Genomic DNA, 21263 nt, shown 5'->3' on the forward strand with positions numbered 1-21263 from the left:
GACTGCCCTGCTTTCGCAACTGGCTTGAGTTGCTTCTTAGTCGCAGACAATCCGAAGCCAAAGCTCAGTTGTCTACACTGAGGTGCAATCGCGGAACGATTCCTTTTCCCTATGCCTTTTCCGACGCCTTTCCAATGCTTTTCATGCTTTTCGCGCTTCGCTAGTGGTCAAAGCGACGGTACATCCGCGTTATCATCGCGAGCAGCCCTGGGGTGCAGTCGCGGAACGATGCCTTTTCCAATGCCAATGCTTTTCGTGCTTTTCGCGCTTGGCCAGTGCGACCGGTGCATAACCGGTGGTCGGAGCAACAATTCGTCCACGTTATCAACGGGATCAGCCAGCCGCGAGTGGTGGATAAGAATAGCATAGAATAAGGCGTAAGTCATTGCTCCGCGATAGCACGCCTGCATCTCGCCGTTGTCGGCGAATAGCTTGTGTTAGCATATTAGTGCAACTGTGCAGTTCGTGTTGCGCGCCCGTGCCTCTGTTTGGTTCGTTCGCGGAAGCCGCGAACGTTGTTTCTGCGTGCTTTTCAACGTGGCGTCGCTATGCATACATGAGAATCGCGTCGTGACGCTGCTGGGGACGCAAAGGAAGCAGCAGACACTTTTTGAATTTTGGAAATAAAAGTTTCTCTGTTCTACTAGCTCAGGTCAGCCATATTTTTTTCGATTTGACTACAACGAAATGTTCGCTTCAACGAACATTTTTCCGAGCACCGTCAGTTTCGTTGTAGCGGGGTTTGACTGTAACAAAGCAAGTAGCGTTGCTCCCAATGGTGTCCTTTCCCTGCATTGTCACACATGTAAGTGCAGACCTAGGTTTAAAGAAACGGCCATCATGAGTAGGAGTAGGTGAGAGATGACGCGATTGATAATGGAGGCCAGCAGGATTTCAGCGTTTGGTGACGCTTGTGTGAGCAGTCCGTCAGTGGTATTGTCAAATAAGGAACTAGATTACATGTATTTGCGATAAACTGTTTTGTGGATAAGCACTATAAGAAAAATGCATTTGATACAGTGTTGTCATGTTTGTGATGTATGCGTGTAGGTTACAATTTATGGATGTCAGAGCTATGCACACGTGACGTATGATGGTGAAAGGGTACATATACAGTAGACTCGCGATAATTCAAACAAATCTTAAATTTTTGGTTGGCCCACTATGTTTTCAATGTATTTTAAAGCTGCTTAATTCAAACTGCCTCACTGCACAAATTTGGTTAATTCAAACTTTTTGCTTGTCAATGTCTGGAAATATCTGCTGCCTTTGTTGCTTCTAGCTGAACATTCATGTTTTTTTGTTACTAACAGGCGCAAACAAAGCTGATTGCCTGCCTACAAAACGGCCTAACTAGCCGAACCTTGCGCACCAATAATCTCGTGCTGACCGAGGGAAAAAAAAACTGTACGGTCTGGCCTTGATCTATTGCATGCCAAACATTTCTTAGTCACTTTCTCTGCGGTATGCTATGCGAGAAAGCGTCCTAAGAATTAGAAGGGGCTAGCAACTGTCGTGGGACGCAACACATTTCGTGCACTAATTACACACCCCGTGCATGCCTTGTAAAATAACAAGTACCAGTATTATCGCTGATGTCTTAAAATTTTACTGGTAATCATGCAGAGCAGTCTATGATGTTGCTGCGGCACTGAGAAACAATAAACATGGCAGTGTTAGTTGGTGTGTTGCCCCGAGTCATATTTATGAGAACTTCTGATAATTCAAATAAAATCCTGAGGTCCTCTCAAGTTTGAATTATTGAGAGTCTGCTGTACTAGTGGGATCAGCTGGTAATAAAATAGTTGTTGAAAGTTAGCGCTGTGGTGTCTCGAATGTGCCTTCTTTTGTCCGTGTCTTTAGCCTGCGCTACCATCAATTATCATGCAATCTTTTAAGTGCCTTGTTAGGTCAACCCTTTCGCTGTCAGTGACGTACCGGTACGTTCTCTGTTGTGTGTTGAACAATTCGCGCCAAAGCGGAAAGCTGGCGTGATATAGCGTGATTCTACTGGTTGCGCCATCTGTCGAATCCTTCTAGAAGCACATATTTTTGCCCCTCGCTGTGTTGGTACGTTTAGTGAAGAGTATGGAGCGATTGTGCTCCCCTTCAGTGCTGGGGGCCGTGGTCGCTCCACACGTGCTACTCTCTCGGGCTGAGCGACCATGCTGCACACGTGCAATTACGGGTACAAGGGTTGTTCTGCCATCTGGTGCAGGATTGCCAGTTTTCTTTGTTTTATTTTTTTGTATTCTGTAAGCGTGTCTGCTATGGTGCGTCAAGTTCAGAGGCGCACGTCGTTGCCTCTCCAGTTGACCGAAACATTACGCAATCAGTGCTCGCTCGCCGTGGCCTCGCTTGCTACTATCAGCAGTAAACGGTGTTGTATCCACTTTCCATCCCTATCTGTCATCTTGACTTCACAACGCACCATTTCTCTGCGTTTCAAGCTTCCCCGATATTCCCGAAACCAAGCCAACACTGGGGGTGCGTCACGGCCAGAAACACCCAACAGTGGAAGGGTTAAGTGCAATAAAATCATGGATATACAGTTGAACTCCGCTACAACGAACTCCGCTTCAACAAAATTTCCGGTACAACGAAAAATTCTCGGTTCCCCGTCAACAGTCCATAGGAGTCAATGCATAAATATGCTCGCCACAACGAACACTTTTTCTGCTGCCGTTCCGCTTCAACGAAATTTGACGATGCCATTCGGGGCTCAAAAATTTAATTTACCGTGCAATAAACACAATCTCGGACATTTTGATGCATTTTAGAACATAAAATACGAATTCAAAGTCTGAATCGCGTGTTGGAACCACCAGAAACCGCCGCTGTTGACTGAGCATGGGGGCCGCCATTGCTTGATAGCGACGGCGATCAGACTGCCCTTGCGAAACTGGCTTGAGTTGCTTCTGAGTCGCAGACAATCCGAAGTCAAAGCTCAGTTGTCGACACTGGGGTGCGATCGCGAAACTGCGCGAAACGATAGCTTTTCGGATGCCTTTCCAATAATTTTTGTGCTTTTTGCGCTTCGCTAGTGGTCAGAGCGACGGTACAACTGCCACATTTGCGTTATCGCGAGCAGCCCTGGGGTGCTATCGCGGAACGATTCTATTTCCAATTCCAATGCCTTTCGTGCTTTTCGCGCTTGGCCAGTGGTCAGAACGACGGTCCGTCCGCGTTACCAACGCGATCAGCCAGCCGTGAGTGGTGGATGATAAGAATAGCATAGAATATGGCATGGAATCGGGAATAGCATCGTTCCGCGATTGCACCCCTGGGGTGCAGTCGCGGAAAGGTGCCTTTTCCAATGCCAATGCTTTTCGTGCTTTTCGCGCTTGGCCAGTGCGACCGGTGGTCGGAGCAGCAATTCGTCCACGTTATCAACGGAATCAGCCAGCCGCGAGTGGTGGATAAGAATAGCATAGAATAAGGCGTAAGTCATCGCTCCGCGATAGCACGCCTGCATGTCGCTGTTGTCGGCGAATAGCTAGTGTTAGCGTGTTGGTGCAACTGTGCAGTTCGTGTTGCGCGCCCGTGCTTGTTTGATTCGTTCGCGGAAGCCGTTGTTTCTGCGTGCTTTTCAATGTGGCGTCGCTATGCATATATGAGAATTGCGTCGTAACGCTGCTGGGGACGCAAAGGAAGCAGCAGACACTTTTTGAATATTGGAAATAAAAGTTTCACTGTTCTACTAGCTCAGGTCAGCCATATTTTTTTCGATTTCACTACAACGAAATGTTCGCTTCAACGAACATTTTTCCGAGCACCGTCAATTTCGTTGTAGCGGGGTTTGACTGTACACCAACTAGCACCATTCACTGCTTTACTAAACACTATACTGTCACAATGTTAATAACTAACATGCAGCGCCCTCGCGCGGCGCTGTTGCTTTGTGTGTTGGGGCGTCATGCCTGGAGGGCGTGGGAAAAATAAAGAGGCAGTTTGTTTTGGGCTCTCGTATTGTCATGTTTCATGTTGCTATCGAGGTCCTGATGGCCTCCTATTATAGCTAGTCTCCGGCTATCTTCCGGCCATCTGTACTTGTATCATATACAGGGTGTTTCTTTTTTAGACAATACAGGTTTTTAATAAAAATGCTATGACAGTAAGGCTCCTGTAGTTCTCGCACACAAACTTCACGTCGAGAGGGAAATACTTTGCTGCAGCTGAAATGAGAGTGTTGTGACTAATTAACAAAAAACTCGTGAATTAACTTTTTAATTATTGTCTTGAGGGCAGGTGCTTATATAGCAAACTTGTAGTGTGTGCCAATTTATGGCATACCCAATTTATAGAAACCATGACAGTTGCACATAGTTCGAGATACTTGTCATCGAATATTAAGGGTTATACTGAAACTAATCACAGCCGGCGTGCAGAAACCGCACAGTTCTGTTACGTCAGACTGGAACTACCTGTGACAAAGAACTGAGGAAATTTAAATAAAGGCACGCTGCGGCCGTATCTTTTCGTGAGAAGAGGCAAGTCATCCCTATTGCACCAGCGGATCACTTTACTTTTACATCATAATAAACAAGTGTAATGGGCTAGTTGGTATAGATCCATCTTCGTAAGAAGCGCAAAACTACACACAGGTAGGTTGTGTAGTGTCTTTCTTTCTTGCTGTCCCTGTGTGTAGTTTTGCACTTCTTACGAAGATGGTTACTTTTACATGTGGTGTTTGGTGCTTATCTGATTCTTTCAAGCTGTGCACAAAACTGCATTATCAACTTTTTCTTTCTCTGTGAAGCATAAAACTCAGGACCAGCCACTGCGGCACTTCAGACAGGCGGAATAGTTTTTCGCGCCTCTTCACAGTTTAAAAAAGGAACAAATAAGCACCAACCATCGCACGCAAACAATAAGCTGTCTACTTGCGTATTTACAGAATGCTTGCCTATTTTTCTAACCAGATTCTGTTGCGGCACGCTTTCATTCAAATTTCCTCATTGTCACGGGTCGTTCCGGTGTTACATAACGAAAGGCCACGCCTCATGCGCGCCGAGCGCAATCAGTTTAGATGTTGTCCTTGAAACTCGATGATGAATATCTCAAACTACGTGCAACTTTAGTGATTTCCAAAAAATGGGTATCCCATAATTATCATGTACTACAACCTGATATATAAACAATTGCACTGAAGTCAATATTGTTAATTGGTCTCATCAACGCCATTTTAGCAGCAGATAAGTATTTCTGCCTCGACATAGAGTTTACGTGCAAAAATTACAGGAGCCTGACTGTCAAGAACTTTTAAAAAAAAAAATCTGTATTTTCTAAAACAAGAACACACTGTATAAAGGTTTAAGTGTGTATTGATGACCTTTATAAAGGATCCACTTGCTGCAGGTGGCAGATTTTAAACATTTCGCTTCAGACTGACAGACGCCATCAAATGTAGAGCAGTGAACGTCAAGCCAGGGTAAAGAGAAACCGGACAGAGAGAAGTATCCACGGATGGTTAGCATTTATGAAGCTCCACCTGGACGCACCTGTAGAAGGACCACTTGAGCAGGAACTGTCGAGCAGCACGGGGCAACTCGGGCCGTCCTTGGAACGGCTCGAGCACCTGGCCAACGACGCTGTCAAGCCAGGCGGCCCACTGCTCGAGTGAGGTCTGCTGCTGGAGGGTCAGCTTGAAGTCTTGCTCGAGCTGACGCACTAAGCTGTCCTCACACTGGCACACCCACGATGCCTGCTCCTGCAGGACAATCCTCGTTAAATACGGCCCCAAATACACTGACACGCTTGTCAGGAAACCTTACGAAAAGATCAATTTTGTCGCAACGGCAAAGCACGATAGCAATAAATTGTAATGTTATACAAAGTCAGGCTAACAGCTCACTCTTTTGGATCCAATCTCGCATAACTCTACAAAAAGCTGGTGTAAGGGAATAGGGCCGCTCCAGGGAGAGAAGCGATTTTTGTGCAGTCTGCCGGCTCAATGCGAAGTGGTGAGAGCACATTATGTAAAAGGGTATACAAGCCGTTTGCTGATGTCTACAGAGACAGCACACACACTAGTGCTTGCGACTGTGCCCATATGATCAACGTTCACAGTTGCTGTTTGAGTGATGCAGCCCTCTCACCCTTGCCCGACATCCCTTCATGCTCCTTTGCCAGACGAAAGACGGGCGGGGCATTTCCTCTCTGCTTGAGGAGCAATCGACAGCAGGCCTCGCATGCGGGGTGATGTTATTGCATGCACCCTCCATGCTACAGAGATACCTGGCTTGTTTATTCTCACTTCAGCCGCGCTTGTGAGCTTTTACTTGCAGTTAGAACATATGATGCGTGGGGTCATGTCATCGATTTGGACCTTATTGGTGCATTCAGACGACAGACCGAATCCAGATGTGGTGGGGAAGACGGCGCATCATGTGACCTCACATCAGCGATTCTCCTCATCCGTGCCTCACCCGCGTGGCTTGCGGACGGATGACCCCATCCTGTTTTTCACATCAGGATTCTGGCGACGGAACACCACAGCTTTAGTGGACAAACAGGCTGGCAACAAGTACACTTTCCTTCTGCTCGAGCCTTATAGCTGTCCTCGCAGTTGATTTCAGCTCTGCTGGCGCTTAGTGCAGTTTATTTCTGGGGTCGTATTCTAAGAAGATCACTTTTAAGTATCTATCACTTTTAATGCGCGCTGATTGGCAGCTTGGAGAGTAGCGGGTAAGTAAGTTGTCAGAGGTGTTACTTTTGCTAATAACACGGGCAAAAACCATTTTTTAGCCAAGTGACATCCCAGACGGCATGTTTGAATAGCAAATACAGATCTCGAGGTTAATGCTACTGCTGGCGGGAATCGAAAACACGTCGTGGGTGACATCTACACCATACTGTGTGGCTCAACCCGTTGTAAGCCGGGCAAAGAAAAGTCTACATCACCACTCTCCATGGCCATTCGCATGGTGGTAGGACTAGTGGGCTGTTGTTTCGAGCCTACAGTTACTGTGTAGGTAGGGTGAATCCACTGTACCTACTACACAGTAACTGCCATCTCTAGCAAGGGGCGATAGACACAATATGATGAACGACAAACTACAATAATCTATTTTTTTAACTGCAGGTGACAAATATTCTGTTGTCATATTTTAATTGTCATCTCTGAAACAGGCAACTACAGTAACAGATACTACAAGTTGAAGTTGTATCTCTTACTGTGGCTGTGTAAACAAAATTCGTTAAACCCTAGACTTCACACAAAACTACAGTAGACTCTCATTAGACAGAACCTCGAGGGACCAGGAAAATACGGTCCATTTACCAGGAGTTCCATATCACCTTCAGGTGCGAATTATGATGCACTGTCTGCAAATAGGTCAAATTTGCATACCATATTTCCAAGGCCCTCAATATTACTTTCCGAGAAAGAAAATGAAGGAATGTTATTATTTTGTGCGAGTTACAGTTATTAATTGTAATTAGCATGTAATTAAGTATTTAAATATTCTGCAGTCAGTCCATTTTTACATAAAGAGAATGAAATCGTAGGCTAAAAATGTGTGTGCAATTAGTCTTTGGTTGTATTCATTTCAAGACAAGAAAAATAACACTTTTGACATTGGTCCTGGAATGCCGCACGTCGAACGACCCGTCGAAAATTGTAGTGCCTTCACCAAAGTGATCGGTTACAGTCATACGCAGCACATTTAGGTTAAGTCAAGACATACTGACTATGCAGAAGGTTCAAACAATCGAATGAGCTATGCGTCTTGGTTTCTTTTGGCCACAAGTCGACACAACTAGCACAAACAAGTTGCGTACATACTACTGAAGGGGATATTGTCACGTGGTTGCGACAGTGAAGAAGGCACTTTATTGGGTCAACTTGTGCCTGGCAAATGAGTCAAAGTACAAGCAATTTCGTTGGCCGTCAAGTAATCTGATCAGTAGTAAAATGCATTGGCATTTATACACGTGGTATTGAAGATTCCAGGCTTATCGGTGGTAGTCACGTTATTTCCAGAATAAACTCTACTGTTTGCCTTGTGCGCTCAAGCTTATCAGAAAAATCTAAAATAATCAAGAATGTTCGACATTACGGCGCGGTGCGCGCAAGGCAGTGGTTATACGTGTAATGGGCCAGTTACATGATAATGGCAAAAGAAAAGTGTGTGGTATTGCCCTCCTCTGAAAAAGCATCGTCCGGATGCTTCAAAAGAACATGAATTCGAAGAAAGAAACACATACATGAATATAGGAAAAGCACGAAAACAGGTGGGAAAATAAAGTTTTAAATATTCACTAGTGCGTATAAAAAGGCTTAAGGCGCATCACAGCAACGACCTCAGGGCATGCCCAGTGCCGCTGCGAGTTCGTCACGCCGTCGGGGACAACCTTATAGTCAAGTGCACCGAGACGTCTAAGTACCCTGTATAATCCGAAGTAACGTCTCGGAAGCTTTTCTCGCTAAGTCCACATTGGCGTTTCGGCGTCCAGACCCAAACATGGTCGCCGGGCTGGTATTCCATGAAGCGCCGTTGAAGATTGTAATGGCAGCTGTCAGGCTTCTTCTGTGCGCTGAAAGTAGAGCGTAACGTTCAGGCTGTCCTCCTCACTGATGGTCGGCAGGATGGCATCCACTGTCGTTGAGGGGCTCCTTGCACAAAGTAGCTTGCACAGCATTATGTGCACTGTTTCTTGCACTGGCATGTTGTAAGCGAAAGTAACGTGAGGAAGTACAGCATCCCAAGTCTGGTGTTTGACAGTAAAGTTGAAAGTTGGGTGCGTTGCTGATAGTTCATGTTTACATGGGAAGCAGCGCACTTAGACAAGGCACGACAAGGTCGTCCTGTCTCTCTTCGTTCCTTGTCCTGCCTTGTCTAAGTGCGCTGTTTCCCACGTAAACTGGTGTTTGACGTTGATGCACACTGCCAGCATGTCGGTGAAGGTTTTATTTAGTCGCTCAGTGAGGCCATTCTTCTGCCAGTGGTAAGCAGTTCTCTGTCAATGACTTGTGTGGCTGTATTTCAAGATCACTTGCATTAGGTATGCCGTAAAAGTCGTACCTCTGTCGATTATGAGGAATGCTGGATTGTTGAGACGCAGCAGAATATTTTCAACGAAGAATTTCGCTACTTTGGTGACACTACCTTAAGGCCGCGCCCTGGTTTCGGCATAGTGGGTCAGGTAGTCCGTAGCTATGACGATCCACTTATTACCATAAGTTGACGTTGGAAATGGGCCCAGCAAGTCCATACCGACTTACTGGAACGGTCATTGAGGTGGTTCAATCGGATGAACAAAGCCTGCTGGTCTTGTTGGTGGTGCCTTGTGTCACTGACAGTCTTAGCATGTCCTTACGTAGCGAGCGATGTCGGCGGCAGGGCGTGGCCAGTAGTAGTTTTCCTGTATTCTCATGAGCATGTGGGAAAAGCCGAGGTGTCCACAATGCTACTGAGAGATGAACAGGCGTGGAGAATTAGAGTACAAAACCAATCACATTAGAGGCAGTTGTTCTATTTCAGCAGCAATTCCATTTAAGAGATTTCCATTGACTGAGAGTCTACTGTATCACTAATATGCTCTAACACATAAAAAAAGATAAGGAACACAACACAGAACAAGGCACATAAAAATTCGGCAACTAAGACAATAGTCACTCGCAAAACAGCTGTGGCTTAGTTTCCATATGCTGCCCCGCAAGCACTCAATGCCACTTGTTTTGTTTACTGAAGCCATATTTCTGTAGATGGTGCCTGAAGCATTCGTCACCGGCCGCCAAGAACTGCATGGCTGGCAGGCTTTTACGGAACCTCGGAATGCTTGCAGCTAACACATCCTTCACCAGTGGGGGTGTGTAATAATGGCACTCAATGCCGCAAAGTTTCGTTAGTCGCAGGACGGGTGGTCACCCGGGAGCACTGCACAGGCCGTGATTCTTGGCCTGGCAGTGTTCTACAGAATGACGTTCCAGGAACTAGTTTCTTTTAAGAGGAATGGAGGAATGCCACACCGTTAAGGGTCGGTGAAACTGTAACGGTAGCTCCTTACATTTACACCAGAGAGAACGGTGCTCCTTCTGTAAACGTTCCGTGGCATTGAACAGACGCAAGCACGTATGTAGTACATCCTGCCGAGAAGGACAAATGGACAACCGCATGAACTCAAAAAACTGCCGCTTGAATGTAACGTGACTATGCTGCCTTCTGCTTTTCACTGGAAGGTGCCCGCCAAGGACGTAGGGAAGCACGCAGCACTGAGACCGACCATGTACGGAAGGGACAGCTGACTTTTTTTTTGTTTTGTCTGAGCCAGTATGGATAGCAACCAAGGACCATTCTGGAGTCTGGTGCAGAACCTTTACTTGACATTCAAGAATCATCGAAGACTTGCCACGGTGATTACGGTGCTTGACTGCTGACCCGAAGGCCGCGGGATTGAATCCCGGCAGCGATGGCCGCATTTTGATGAAGGTGAAATGCTAGAGGCCCGTGTACTTAGATTTAGGTGCACTTTAAAGAACACAAGATCATCAAAATTTCTGGAGCCTTCCACTACAACATCCTTCATAATCATATCAGGGTTTTAGGACGTAAAACCCGAACAAATAATCACGAATCATCAAACCCCTATGAAAGGCCGCACTTCATTTTTAACCCGCTGACTTTCTTGTTTGACCCGCTTGAAAGATGCTTTTTTTTTGGCTGCCAATTTGGGTAGTTCCACTATGTGTGCCCATGACCGTGTGGGCACATGGAAAGGGGAGGGGGGGTCGATGGGGACCTGAACTACAGGAGCAGAGGTGCCTGTGCGTGGTTCCGAGAAATCTTAAAATGTCAGAGATAGCAGAGCAAATATGGAGTCTAACACACCATGCGACAGAGAAACCCGCCACAATGCTTGCTGCCGCAGAGAGTGAAACATCTAAGTACCAGCCAGTGGCCTCCCACTGTGCACGAGTGGGCTGCTTTACGGGCCCCAATGTAACGGTGGCGAAGTAAGACTTTGTTTGGCCCCTCGGGTGGGAATGGCTTGCCGTGGGCAGTGTACACTTTCACTATGTCTGTTCACGTGCTCATTGTCTGCGTAGCTTCAGCCCAGTTCCTGGGAGTCTTTTTCTCGTTGCGTGGTGGGCTGGTTCGATTGTCCCTTTAAAAGATATATCTCGTGCATGTTGCAGGCAGCTGCGGACAATCATTTTAAAGGCCTATTAACTGCACTAGTAAACACAGACACAAGACGAAGGAAGATAGGACACGCACAGTCCCTTATCTTTTGTTCGTGTTTACTAGTGCAGTTAGTAGGCCTTTAAAATGAATGTTAACCAACTTGGTGCCCTACTTCAGCTTCAGACAAACCAAACACCTTTTGACACCCTGTTGCGTGGACGGCAGGGAAGAGGGCCACAACAGTGGCGCCTGCCCAGTGCCTTTGATGGATGCGTCTGGACAGACATTCCTTACCCGTGCAAGCTATCTCTGTGGCTGTCCGTCCAGTTCAATTCGACAGCTGCCGCAATGGAAACGTCTCTGTCATACAATAAAGCGATACGTATACATTCAGCCAACATTGTTGCGCCCGCTAACCCTGCCCTCGCTCCAACAGTCTTGCTTGACATTGTTCCTATTTGTGTACAACACGGCAGTACCCGCAAGCACTTCTGTGAAACGGCTCTTCAACATTGCCAAGAAAGTGCTTGACGAGAAAGTTTGTCAGTAAGACACAAACATCAAGGTGCAACTCTTGCAGAGTTCAAACAAAAAACATACTGAGTTGCAAATATGTATCCAGGACATTATTAGGCATGAAATACTTTTAGCTCTCATTTTCAGCGACTTTCACATGACCTTGCACCAAATGCCAGCGATGTTATCCAGCGAGCTCAACGATATCACCCGGGCATTGTCAACGAGTCATGCTGGCAATACACCAAAAGTTTAAAAAATTGCGGTCTTTGGCAGCCACCTGTTCTTACAAGACCGCATTACATACCCTGGCAGCGGTCCAAACAAATTACAAAATATGACACTTGCGACATGCTGTTTGAGCACCAAGAACGATGCACACGAAAACACACGTAAAAGACAATACGAGTGCAAACTAACAACTAACAGCACGTCGCAAGTGTCAACTATGAACAACCAACTAGCCCCTACTCTGGCTCTTCTACAAAATACATTGCTTCAGAATTCTTAGTGTTTGCTCAACACTATCACTAGAGCTATAACTTCTTGTACGCTTAAATTTTATTTACCATTTACAATACTGATGTTCCAGAGTAGATAGGGCACCATACACTAGCTCTTTTAACCCTTTCAGGGTAAATGACGTACATGTACGTCTTCGGCGAACACCTTCAAGATGGTCACTGACGTACGTCAGTGACCATCTTCTTCACAAAAAACCGTCCCGTATTTCTTCAAAAATTCTTCAGAAAAGACCGTCCCGTACTACTTCTGCAGCCGCTCCATGAGCTTTTGTCGCTCAGTTGAGCTTCCTTCGGCTGCCTGGTTGATGCCACAGATCGCGATGTTGAGAGCGTGGAACCAGTTTCTGCCCAAAAGGCAGAAACATAGACCTAGTGCCCTTCACAATCACGGTAGACAGTTTCGTCAACGTGCCGTTGTATGCAACTTCTACGTTGGCGCTGCCTAGAATTGGCAGGTCATGTCCTGACCATGTTCTCAGGTGTGTGTCTCAGGCGAGCCCAGCCGAAGGAAGCTCAATCTACGCCGTAACCTATCATCAGCATCCCCTGCAGTCAAACTACTTGCATATAAAACGTTGATTCGATCCAAATAGAATATGCCTCTGCTATTTATGACAATCACCAAGTTAATATAAACAATTCCCTTGAATCAGTCCAGAACCGCGCTGCCAGGTTCATTCTTTCCGATTATTCCTACAGATCAAGTGTATCCGCCCTAAAATCCCAGCTCTGCCTCCCCTCACTTTCTTCTCGCCGCAAGACTGCTCGTCTAATATTATTTTTTAGGTTTTTCCATTCGCTGCCTCCAGGAAACCAAATCATCATTCCTGCACATCGTTCCTCTCGCCACTCGCACCAAAATGCTGTATATCTACCACGTGCACATACGACCACCTACCAACGTTCATTTTTCCTGCATACTGCCGGAGAATGGAATGCCCTTCCATCCGATATCGCCCTCATCACCGACATTGCTCAATTCAAAGCTGCCATTGAAGACCATCTTTCAAGACATGAAACTTAACCAGACCCGCCAGTTTTTTCGTTCGCCCACCCCTCATGTAATGTCCCATGTGGGACCTTTGAGGTATTATGAATAAATGAATAAATGAATAAATTCCTTGAAAAGGGGTGGAGCGTTGCGTGGCCATCTGTTGCGGTACGTCTCCTCGCTGATGAGCGTGCAAGCTGCTCCCGAATCAACCTCAAATTCTATGGGCTGGCGATTCACAGCAAGGGTGACCATTATCTTTGGTCACGTGCCGAGGTTGACGTTATGCAAGTCGTACAGCGATGTTGGTGCAGGTAGGTTGTGCTGCGTTTCAACTTGCGTTATTGACCTTGGGGCGTTCCCGCTTTTGTGTCATCGAGGCGGCCCCTTTGCGAGCTTTTCTTTGAGATGCAGGCTTTCTCAATGTGACTGTGTTTGTTGCAGGAATTGCACGTAGCTGCTTGGATTTTGCACGTCTGGGGGCTGTGTTGCTCATCACAACAACAGCAGCGTTGTGGTTTAGACGATTTTCCTGCACCTGCCTGGTTGTGATTACCTCTGTGAGCCGCTGCATGGTGAACCGGCTCGATGGTCCCTCGCATGTCTCGCTGCTGTTGGCTAGCGCTTTCCGCTCGAACAGCGATATCGTAAGCTTTCGTGAAGGTTAGGTCACTCTCAGCAAAGAGTTTCTGTTGCAGGTAGCATCGTTGCGTTGGACGGTGGCGTTGTTGTCGTCTGCTGTTCGGTAGCTGCTGCTGCTGCTGCCAGTGTTGGGCGCAGCGTCCCGAAGTTGCAGTCGGCTGCCAGCGTCTTTAGTGCCGCGACGTAGGCACTTACCGTTTCCCCTTCCAACTGGTTGCGCCGTTGAAAGCAGGCTCGGCCGAAGACCGTTGCTTGGCTGAACCAATGCGCATACGGTGTCGTACGTCTGCTCACCGCACAGTGTCAGCAAGTGTGTCCTCTTCTTGCTGGAGTCTGTGATGCTGTTTGCCTCGAAGTAGAACTGGAGGCATCCGAACCACGATGTCCAGGATGAGCCATTAAAACTCCGGTATTCGGCCTGATGCATGCGTTACCATTACATAGCACCGGCGAAGATCAACGTGAGCTTCAATTCCACTACCTCGTCGCCACTGCTATGTCCACGGTAAGCGTGTATCCACACGACGGACTTATCCGCGGAAATCTCGTCCGCGGACGATCGTTCCGCCGCCCGTCCGGCTGCAAAGCACATCCAGACGACGGACGAAGCGAGTAGACGGACGCGCCGCAGCAAAAAAACATGGCGGCACTGTCTGAAGCGAGAGCTGCCCGCTTCGAATCTTTAAGCTCTTCGTCTCGCATTGCGTGGGTTGTTAGTCCCAAACCGACGATTGTGTCGGCTTTAGGTTTGCGTCCTCAAGCTTCGCCGGCAACGTATTCATGACAATTTGGTACTGTTTCCGAGCGCCGTACTCGTTTTCTGAGAGCTGTAGGCTTAGCGAGTGCCTCTATTAACAGAACATAAGCTCGGTGATCTGCGGTAGCGCGAGTGCTACCAAATCCCAGAGGTAATAATAATGTGCGAATGCTTGCTTGTTCCTTTTTTCTCTAGATGGCGCGAGCAGTCTGAAAGTCGAAAACACATTCATCGCTACCAAAATTATTGAAGGTTTTTATGTTTCCGTCTACGACGCAGAGTTTCTTTTAAGTTGAAGATGGAGTTACTAATGGAGTTCCATACGAGAAAAAGAAAAAGCAGCGCTTGTTGCCAGACCGATAATGGCACCTTCGGCTAAATTTGTTGTGTTATTCCGCGCGAATCCGAATGGGAAAAAGAGCTTGGCATTTTCCGTCCGCGACATCTGCGGACGAGGCACGGATGGCACAAATCCGTGACGCGGGGTCACGTGATGCGCCGTCCGCGGCGGAAAAGACGGATTCGGTCCGTCGTGTGGATACACCCTAACCGGAATACACGCATACATGACAAGAAGAATGGGTTTATTGCTTGCCCAAAAGGCACTGTTTCGCAGCGCAGCGCGAATGGTCTTGTTCGTGCGGGCGCACGTGGCCGAGTCCAATCCGAGCCAGATAGGGGGAGAAGAGCAAGGCGACGGCTGTCTGCACAAAGCGAGAGAGGAGCTGGGGGAGGCCAGCCGGCGCATCTTTGCAGCTGGCCGCGAAGCGGGTATTCGTGGTTGTCTCAGGTGTCCTTGTAGACACGGCAATCTCCGGTGTCCCAGACATGGCACTTGGAATTCCCGAAGCACCGCAGGCTCAGCTGGAAGCCATGAGCTATGCTGCTGCAGCCCGACACAACGGCACCCCCCCCCCTCCTCGCCCACGTCAAGACGGCGCGCCGCCGCAGCAGTTCCGCCACCACCACCACCGACGCCATACCACCCGCTGACAGGACAACGCTGTGCCCCCCGAAAGAGCGATGTTTGGCGTGCCCCTGACAACCGACCACTCTGCTATCACTGCAGGGAAGCCGGCCACACATACCGCAGCTGCCACTATCGTCAGATGGGCCTACGTGGCTTCGCCGTCAATGCACCACCTCCACAACATGGTGAGCTGCCACGCGACATCGCCGACTATTTGGCCCCCACTAAATGGGCACCTCGACGTACCTCGCGTTCGCCGTCACCTGGACGCTACCAGTCCCCTCAGCGACGACAGCAATACAGCGGCCCTAACCGGGGCCGTTCCGCGAGCCCATATCCAGAAAACTAAGGGCAGCAACCGATGGAGGTGCGGTTGCTGTACGACGAACTACCGAAGATCCTCCGCCGACGCGACGAAACTTTAAGAACACGACGCGAACCAGACAGACTCCTGATGACGAAACCTCGCGCACCGAAGATCTGACGACGCGACATGGAAGCAGCAGAACAAACCGACGCAGCCGTGATCCGACGCCACGACCTAACCGCAACGCAAGACGACGAACTAGTGACGTCGACGTTCTGATCAAAGGCCATAATGTCACCACTCTCGTTAATACTGGAGCCGACTATTCCGTCATCAGTGGGCCGTTCGCCGCAAAGTTGAAGAAAGTTAGGACTGCTTGGGAGGCCATCTAATAACGCTGTCCGGAGTCTGCACAGCAAGAGCCACCATCGATAATCACACTTATGCTGCGAGCGTTGTAATCTTGCAACATTGCTCAAGGGATGCCATACTTGGCATGGACTTCTTAAACCATCACGGCACCGTCATCGACCTACAAACCAAGTCGATAACTCTATCGTCGGAGAGAAAGCGATACCGCCTGATACGAACTCACGTCAACATGACCTGAACGTGCTCGAGGATCAAATCACCATTCCTCCTAGATCTAGCATCATAATTCCCGTCGGCACCGAAACGACTGAATGCATCGAAGGTGTCATTGAGAGCGATCAGCGTTTGCTGTTAGACCGTGATATTTACGTCGCAAGAGGCACTGCTCGGTTGCATGAAGGTAAAGGCAGCATGATGCTAATGAACTTCAGCCAAGAATACAAACACCTGAGCAGGGGCACGACGATTGCGTACATCGAAGGAATCTTGGCTGTGAGCGATGCGTTTGCCTTTTCCGATTCTGACGACGCTAAAACGCCAACCTCAATGCCGGAGCCTTCCTTCGACGTAAACCCAAGCCTTCCCGCTCGCCAACAGCAACAGCTCCGATGTCTTCTGAAGGAATACAAGGACTGTTTCTCGTCATCATCGCGAGTCCGGCAAACGCCTCTTGCTAAACATCGTACAGTAAAACATCGGTGATACGAATCTCGCGGGGTCACCAAAAATATTCGTATCATCCGAAATTCGTATCACCAGAAAACACAAAAAATTATTATGTAACAAAAGAAAGCTGGCGTACATTTTCATTTATTGTTTCTCAGGGCCGCGGCAATGTCATTTCCATGATTGAAAGTAAATTTTTGGAGGTCAACGATCATAATTATACTCGTAAATATAGGCGCGTGTGCGCGTGTATAATTAATGAACAAGTAGCCCCTTCCAAATCTTAGTACGCTTTTCCGCATAACAACAAAGTACTGCGGCGAAAGTGACTCAAGGAGCGCTTTGCACGCGCTAGATGGACAGAAAATATTAGAACCGCTGTCCTCAGCTTTTTTATTTTCTTATCGCGGTGGTGTTAGAGATGTTTTTCGGGAGATTTACGGCCGTTCCGGCACAGTTAAGAGGTTTGCTCAAGATTTTGGAGTCTCCCGTGCAAATCGGAGAGTTGACAGGTGTCTGCGTCCCGAACAATCGTGCATGTTGACGCTGCGAGGCCCAGCTACTTCTCCAGGACCGTCCGCTTCTTCTTTCGCTCCTCGTCCACCTTTCATAGGATGTTTGATTGCGAGGACGTGGCTTGCATCTACGTGGCAGGCGTGTGTAAGCAAAGTACAACAACGCTACCTCGAGCACAGCAGCATGCGTCGACGCGATGAAGCAGAAACAAAAACAAAACAAAACAAAACAAAAAATGCGGCGCCAACGTTATCTGTAATCTAAGCGCGAACGCGTACGAAGGCGCATTAATGCCTCCGAGATTCGTAGGCACAATCTCGGAGGCTACGACGTGCCGCTGATGGTCAACCAGCGGCGCGGCACGCATGCCCGCGCTAGCCCACGCTTGGGTTGCCGGGCTCGCGCGATTGCCGCGTCTTCTGCGACACCGCGGGCAGCACCTGTTTGTACCTGTGCGGTAGCGTAAGTTCGTATCTAACGTCGCGGCGTGAAAATGGGTTCGCAACAACCGTACTCCATTACATTGCCCATTAATGGGTCTTGGCCGGAACCACATAAAAATTCGTATCACCCCGAAATTCGTACGAGCCGTGATCGTATCACCGAGGTTTTACTGTATCACAACAGAAGAAAATGCTCGACCACTCCGCCACAGTCCCTACCGGGTTTCGACGCAAGAAAGAGACGCCGTTAAGAATCAAGTCGACAAAATGCTACGCGACGACATCATCCAGCCGTCCAAGAGTCCGTGGGTGTCTCCCGTAGTGTTAGTAAGGAAGAAAGATGGAACCCTACGTTTCTGTGTGGATTATCGTCGCCTGAACAAAATCACGAAGAAGGACGTGTAGCCTCTCCCACGGATAGACGACGCCCTGGATCGACTCCACAACACGAAGTACTTTTCGTCAATGCACCTCAAGACCGGCTACTGGCAAATCCAAGTCGACGAGAGAGACCGAGAAAAGACGGCCTTTATAACATTAGACGGCCTGTTCGAGTTCAAGGTCATGCCCTTTGGTCATTGTTCGGCACCTGCGACATTCCAATGTGTTATGGACACAGTGCTGGCTGGCTTGAAGTGGCAGACGTGCCCTGTGTACTTGGACGACGTCGTCGTGTTTGCCTCAAGCTTCGACGAACACCTCCGGCGCCTTCAAGCTGTACTTAAAGCAATCAAGACCCCCGGCCTCACCTTGAAGCCTGAAAAATGCCGCTTCGCGTACGAGGAGCTCTTGTTTTTGGGTCACGTTATCAGCAGAGATGGTGTTCACCCAGAACCGCGGAAAACAGCTGCCATCACTGCCTTCCCACCACCCACCGATAAGAAGGCCGGACGGCGATTTCTCGGCTTGTGCGCCTATTACAGACACTTCGTAAAGGAATTTTCACAGATCGCCGAGCCACTAACTCACCTGACGAAGACCGACGTGGAATTCAAGTCGGGAACGGCGCAAGTCGAGGCATTTCAAGAACTGAAACGACGCCTGGAGATGCCTCCGATACTTGCGCATTTCGATGAATACGCCGATATGGAAATCCGCACCGACGCAAGCAGCGTAGGACTCAGCGCCGTCCTTGTGCAGAGGACCGACGGACTGGAAAGGGTTATCAGCTATGCCAGCCGGTTGCTGTCCAAGGCAGAAGCCAACTATTCCACAACAGAAAAGGAGTGCCTTGCCATGATCTGCGTTATAGCGCTCGTATGTTGTCTGGTGTTGTCTTCTTTGTGTCTGTTTTTCCTGTGCTGCGAAGTGTTTAACATGATCTGGGCTACATCAAAGTTTCGCCCCTATCTTTACAGCAGACCTTTCAAAGTTGTGAGCGACCACCACGCCTTGTGTTGGCGGCTAACTTGGGACCCTTCAGGTCGCCTGGCATAGTGGAGCCTAAGACTTCAAGAATTCGACATAACCGTCGTGTACAAGTCCGGAACAAAACACTGCGACGCTGACTGCCTGTCTTGCGCCCCCGTCAAACCACCCCCGCAGGATGACCAGGAGGATGACTGTTTTTTGGGAACCATGAGTGGCGATGACTTTGCCTAACGATAGCGAGCGGACCCAGAACTTAGGGGCCTTGTGGAATTCATCGAGGGCTGGTGTCGTTATTCTTGCGAAATGGTGTTCTCCTGAAGAAGAACTTCTCGCCACTTCGAGCCAACTACCTTCTCGTGGTGCCTTCAGCATTACGACCAGACTGTCAGCGACGCAAGACAGCGTCGAGAAGACCAGCAGGCTTTCTTCAGCCAATCGAACCTCCTCGCCGACCATTGCAGCTAATCGGGATGGACCTACTGGGGCCGTTCCCAACGTCGACTTCCGGAAATAAATGGATCGTCGTAGCTACTGACTACCGCACACGCTTCGCCGAAACAAAGGCTCTGCCGAAAGGCAGTGCTGCCGAGGTAGCCCAAGTTTTTCGTTGAGAACATCATCCTTCGTCATGGCGCCCCAGAGGTACTTATCACCGATAGAGGTACGGCCTTTACTGCTGACCTAACTCAGGCGATCCTGAGGTACAGCCAGACAAGCCACCGCCGGACCACCGCCTACCACCCACAGACTAACGGCCTCACCGAGCGTCTAAACAAGACCATCGCCGAGATGCTGGCCATGTACATCGACGTCGAACACAAGATGTGGGACGCCATCCTTCCGTACGTGACCTTCGCGTACAACACCGCTGTGCAAGAAACGAAGCAGATGATGTAATACAAGTTGGTCTACGGACGGAGCCCGGCAACGACGTTCGACGCCATGTTAGCAAACGTGACCGACAAGGAAAACATCGACGTGACCACCTGCCTACAGTGCGCCGAAGAACCACGACAGCTCGCCCGCCTATGGATCAAGAACCAGCAGTCAACTGACAACCGCCGCTACAACCTTCGACGACGCCACATGGAATACCAACCCGGTGACCGTGTATGGGCATGGAGGCCAATACGCCGACGGGGACTTAGTGAGAAGCTTCTTCAACGATACTTCGGACCGTACAGGGTACTTCGATGCCTCGGCGCACTCGACTACGAGGTTGTACCTGACGGCATTATGAACTCTCAGCGGCGCCATGCGCGACCTGAAGTCGTCCATGTCGTGCGCCTGAAGCCATATTACGCGCGTTAGTGAATCTTAGGACTCTACTTTTGCTTTATTATTGTACTTTCTTGTTTGTGCTTACTGTTTATTGTACTTTCTTGCTTTATTGTTGTTATTTATTGTTGCATGCATTGGCCATCCACCCCTCCTCCCCGTGTTCTGTTTTAGGCATCGGACGATGCTTTTTCAGAGGGGGGCATTGCCACGTGCGTTTCTTATTATCACTTTTTCTGTATTCGGTTTTCACTCACAAAGACTGTCAGCAACGCTCAGCGCAAACCGCGCCTCATTGTTCGAGAAGCTTCGCGATTATTGTAGATCGTTTTGTTAGGATTGTGTGCGAGACACAAACACACGAGCTTATTCTAGAACTTGCGCGACAACCAGCGATAACACTGGAATATTCGACGGCACATGTTTAAATGCCAACGCGCTTCACCGCTTGTCAGTTGATCGACGGTCGACGCTCTGTTCGCCACTATCAGTGCATACAGTGTGTATTGCTGTAAATTACCTTTCCGTTTCTCGGCCACAAGTTCGGCCAAATAAAGACTTTCATCTCGGACACGTCGCCTGCGGTTGCTATACAATGAAATGCTGAAGATCCTCCGCGGCGGCCGCCGCCGACAACGCGACGAGACCTGCAGAACACGACGTGAAGGAGATGAAGCCCTGCCGACGAAACCTCGTGGACCGAAGAAGACCCGACGACGCAACATGGAAGCAGCGGAACATACCGACGCAGCCGTGACCCGACGCCGCGACCCAACCGCAA

General features: G+C 48.8%; 1 protein-coding gene across 4 annotated transcripts in view; it reads right to left on the minus strand.

Moving 5' to 3' along the window:
• LOC119404002 (DNA-binding protein RFX2) overlaps positions 1-21263 on the minus strand; it is a 478787-nt gene that overhangs the window by 58236 nt on the left and 399288 nt on the right. For all 4 annotated transcript variants that reach the window (XM_037670630.2, XM_037670633.2, XM_037670631.2 and 1 more), the window contains one exon: positions 5502-5710. In XM_037670630.2, the coding sequence (XP_037526558.1) occupies positions 5502-5710 (209 nt within the window). The remainder of the gene's footprint in view (positions 1-5501; positions 5711-21263) is intronic.

This window comes from Rhipicephalus sanguineus, chromosome 9 (genome assembly GCF_013339695.2).
Source record: "Rhipicephalus sanguineus isolate Rsan-2018 chromosome 9, BIME_Rsan_1.4, whole genome shotgun sequence".
Classification (NCBI taxonomy): Eukaryota; Metazoa; Arthropoda; class Arachnida; order Ixodida; family Ixodidae; genus Rhipicephalus; species Rhipicephalus sanguineus.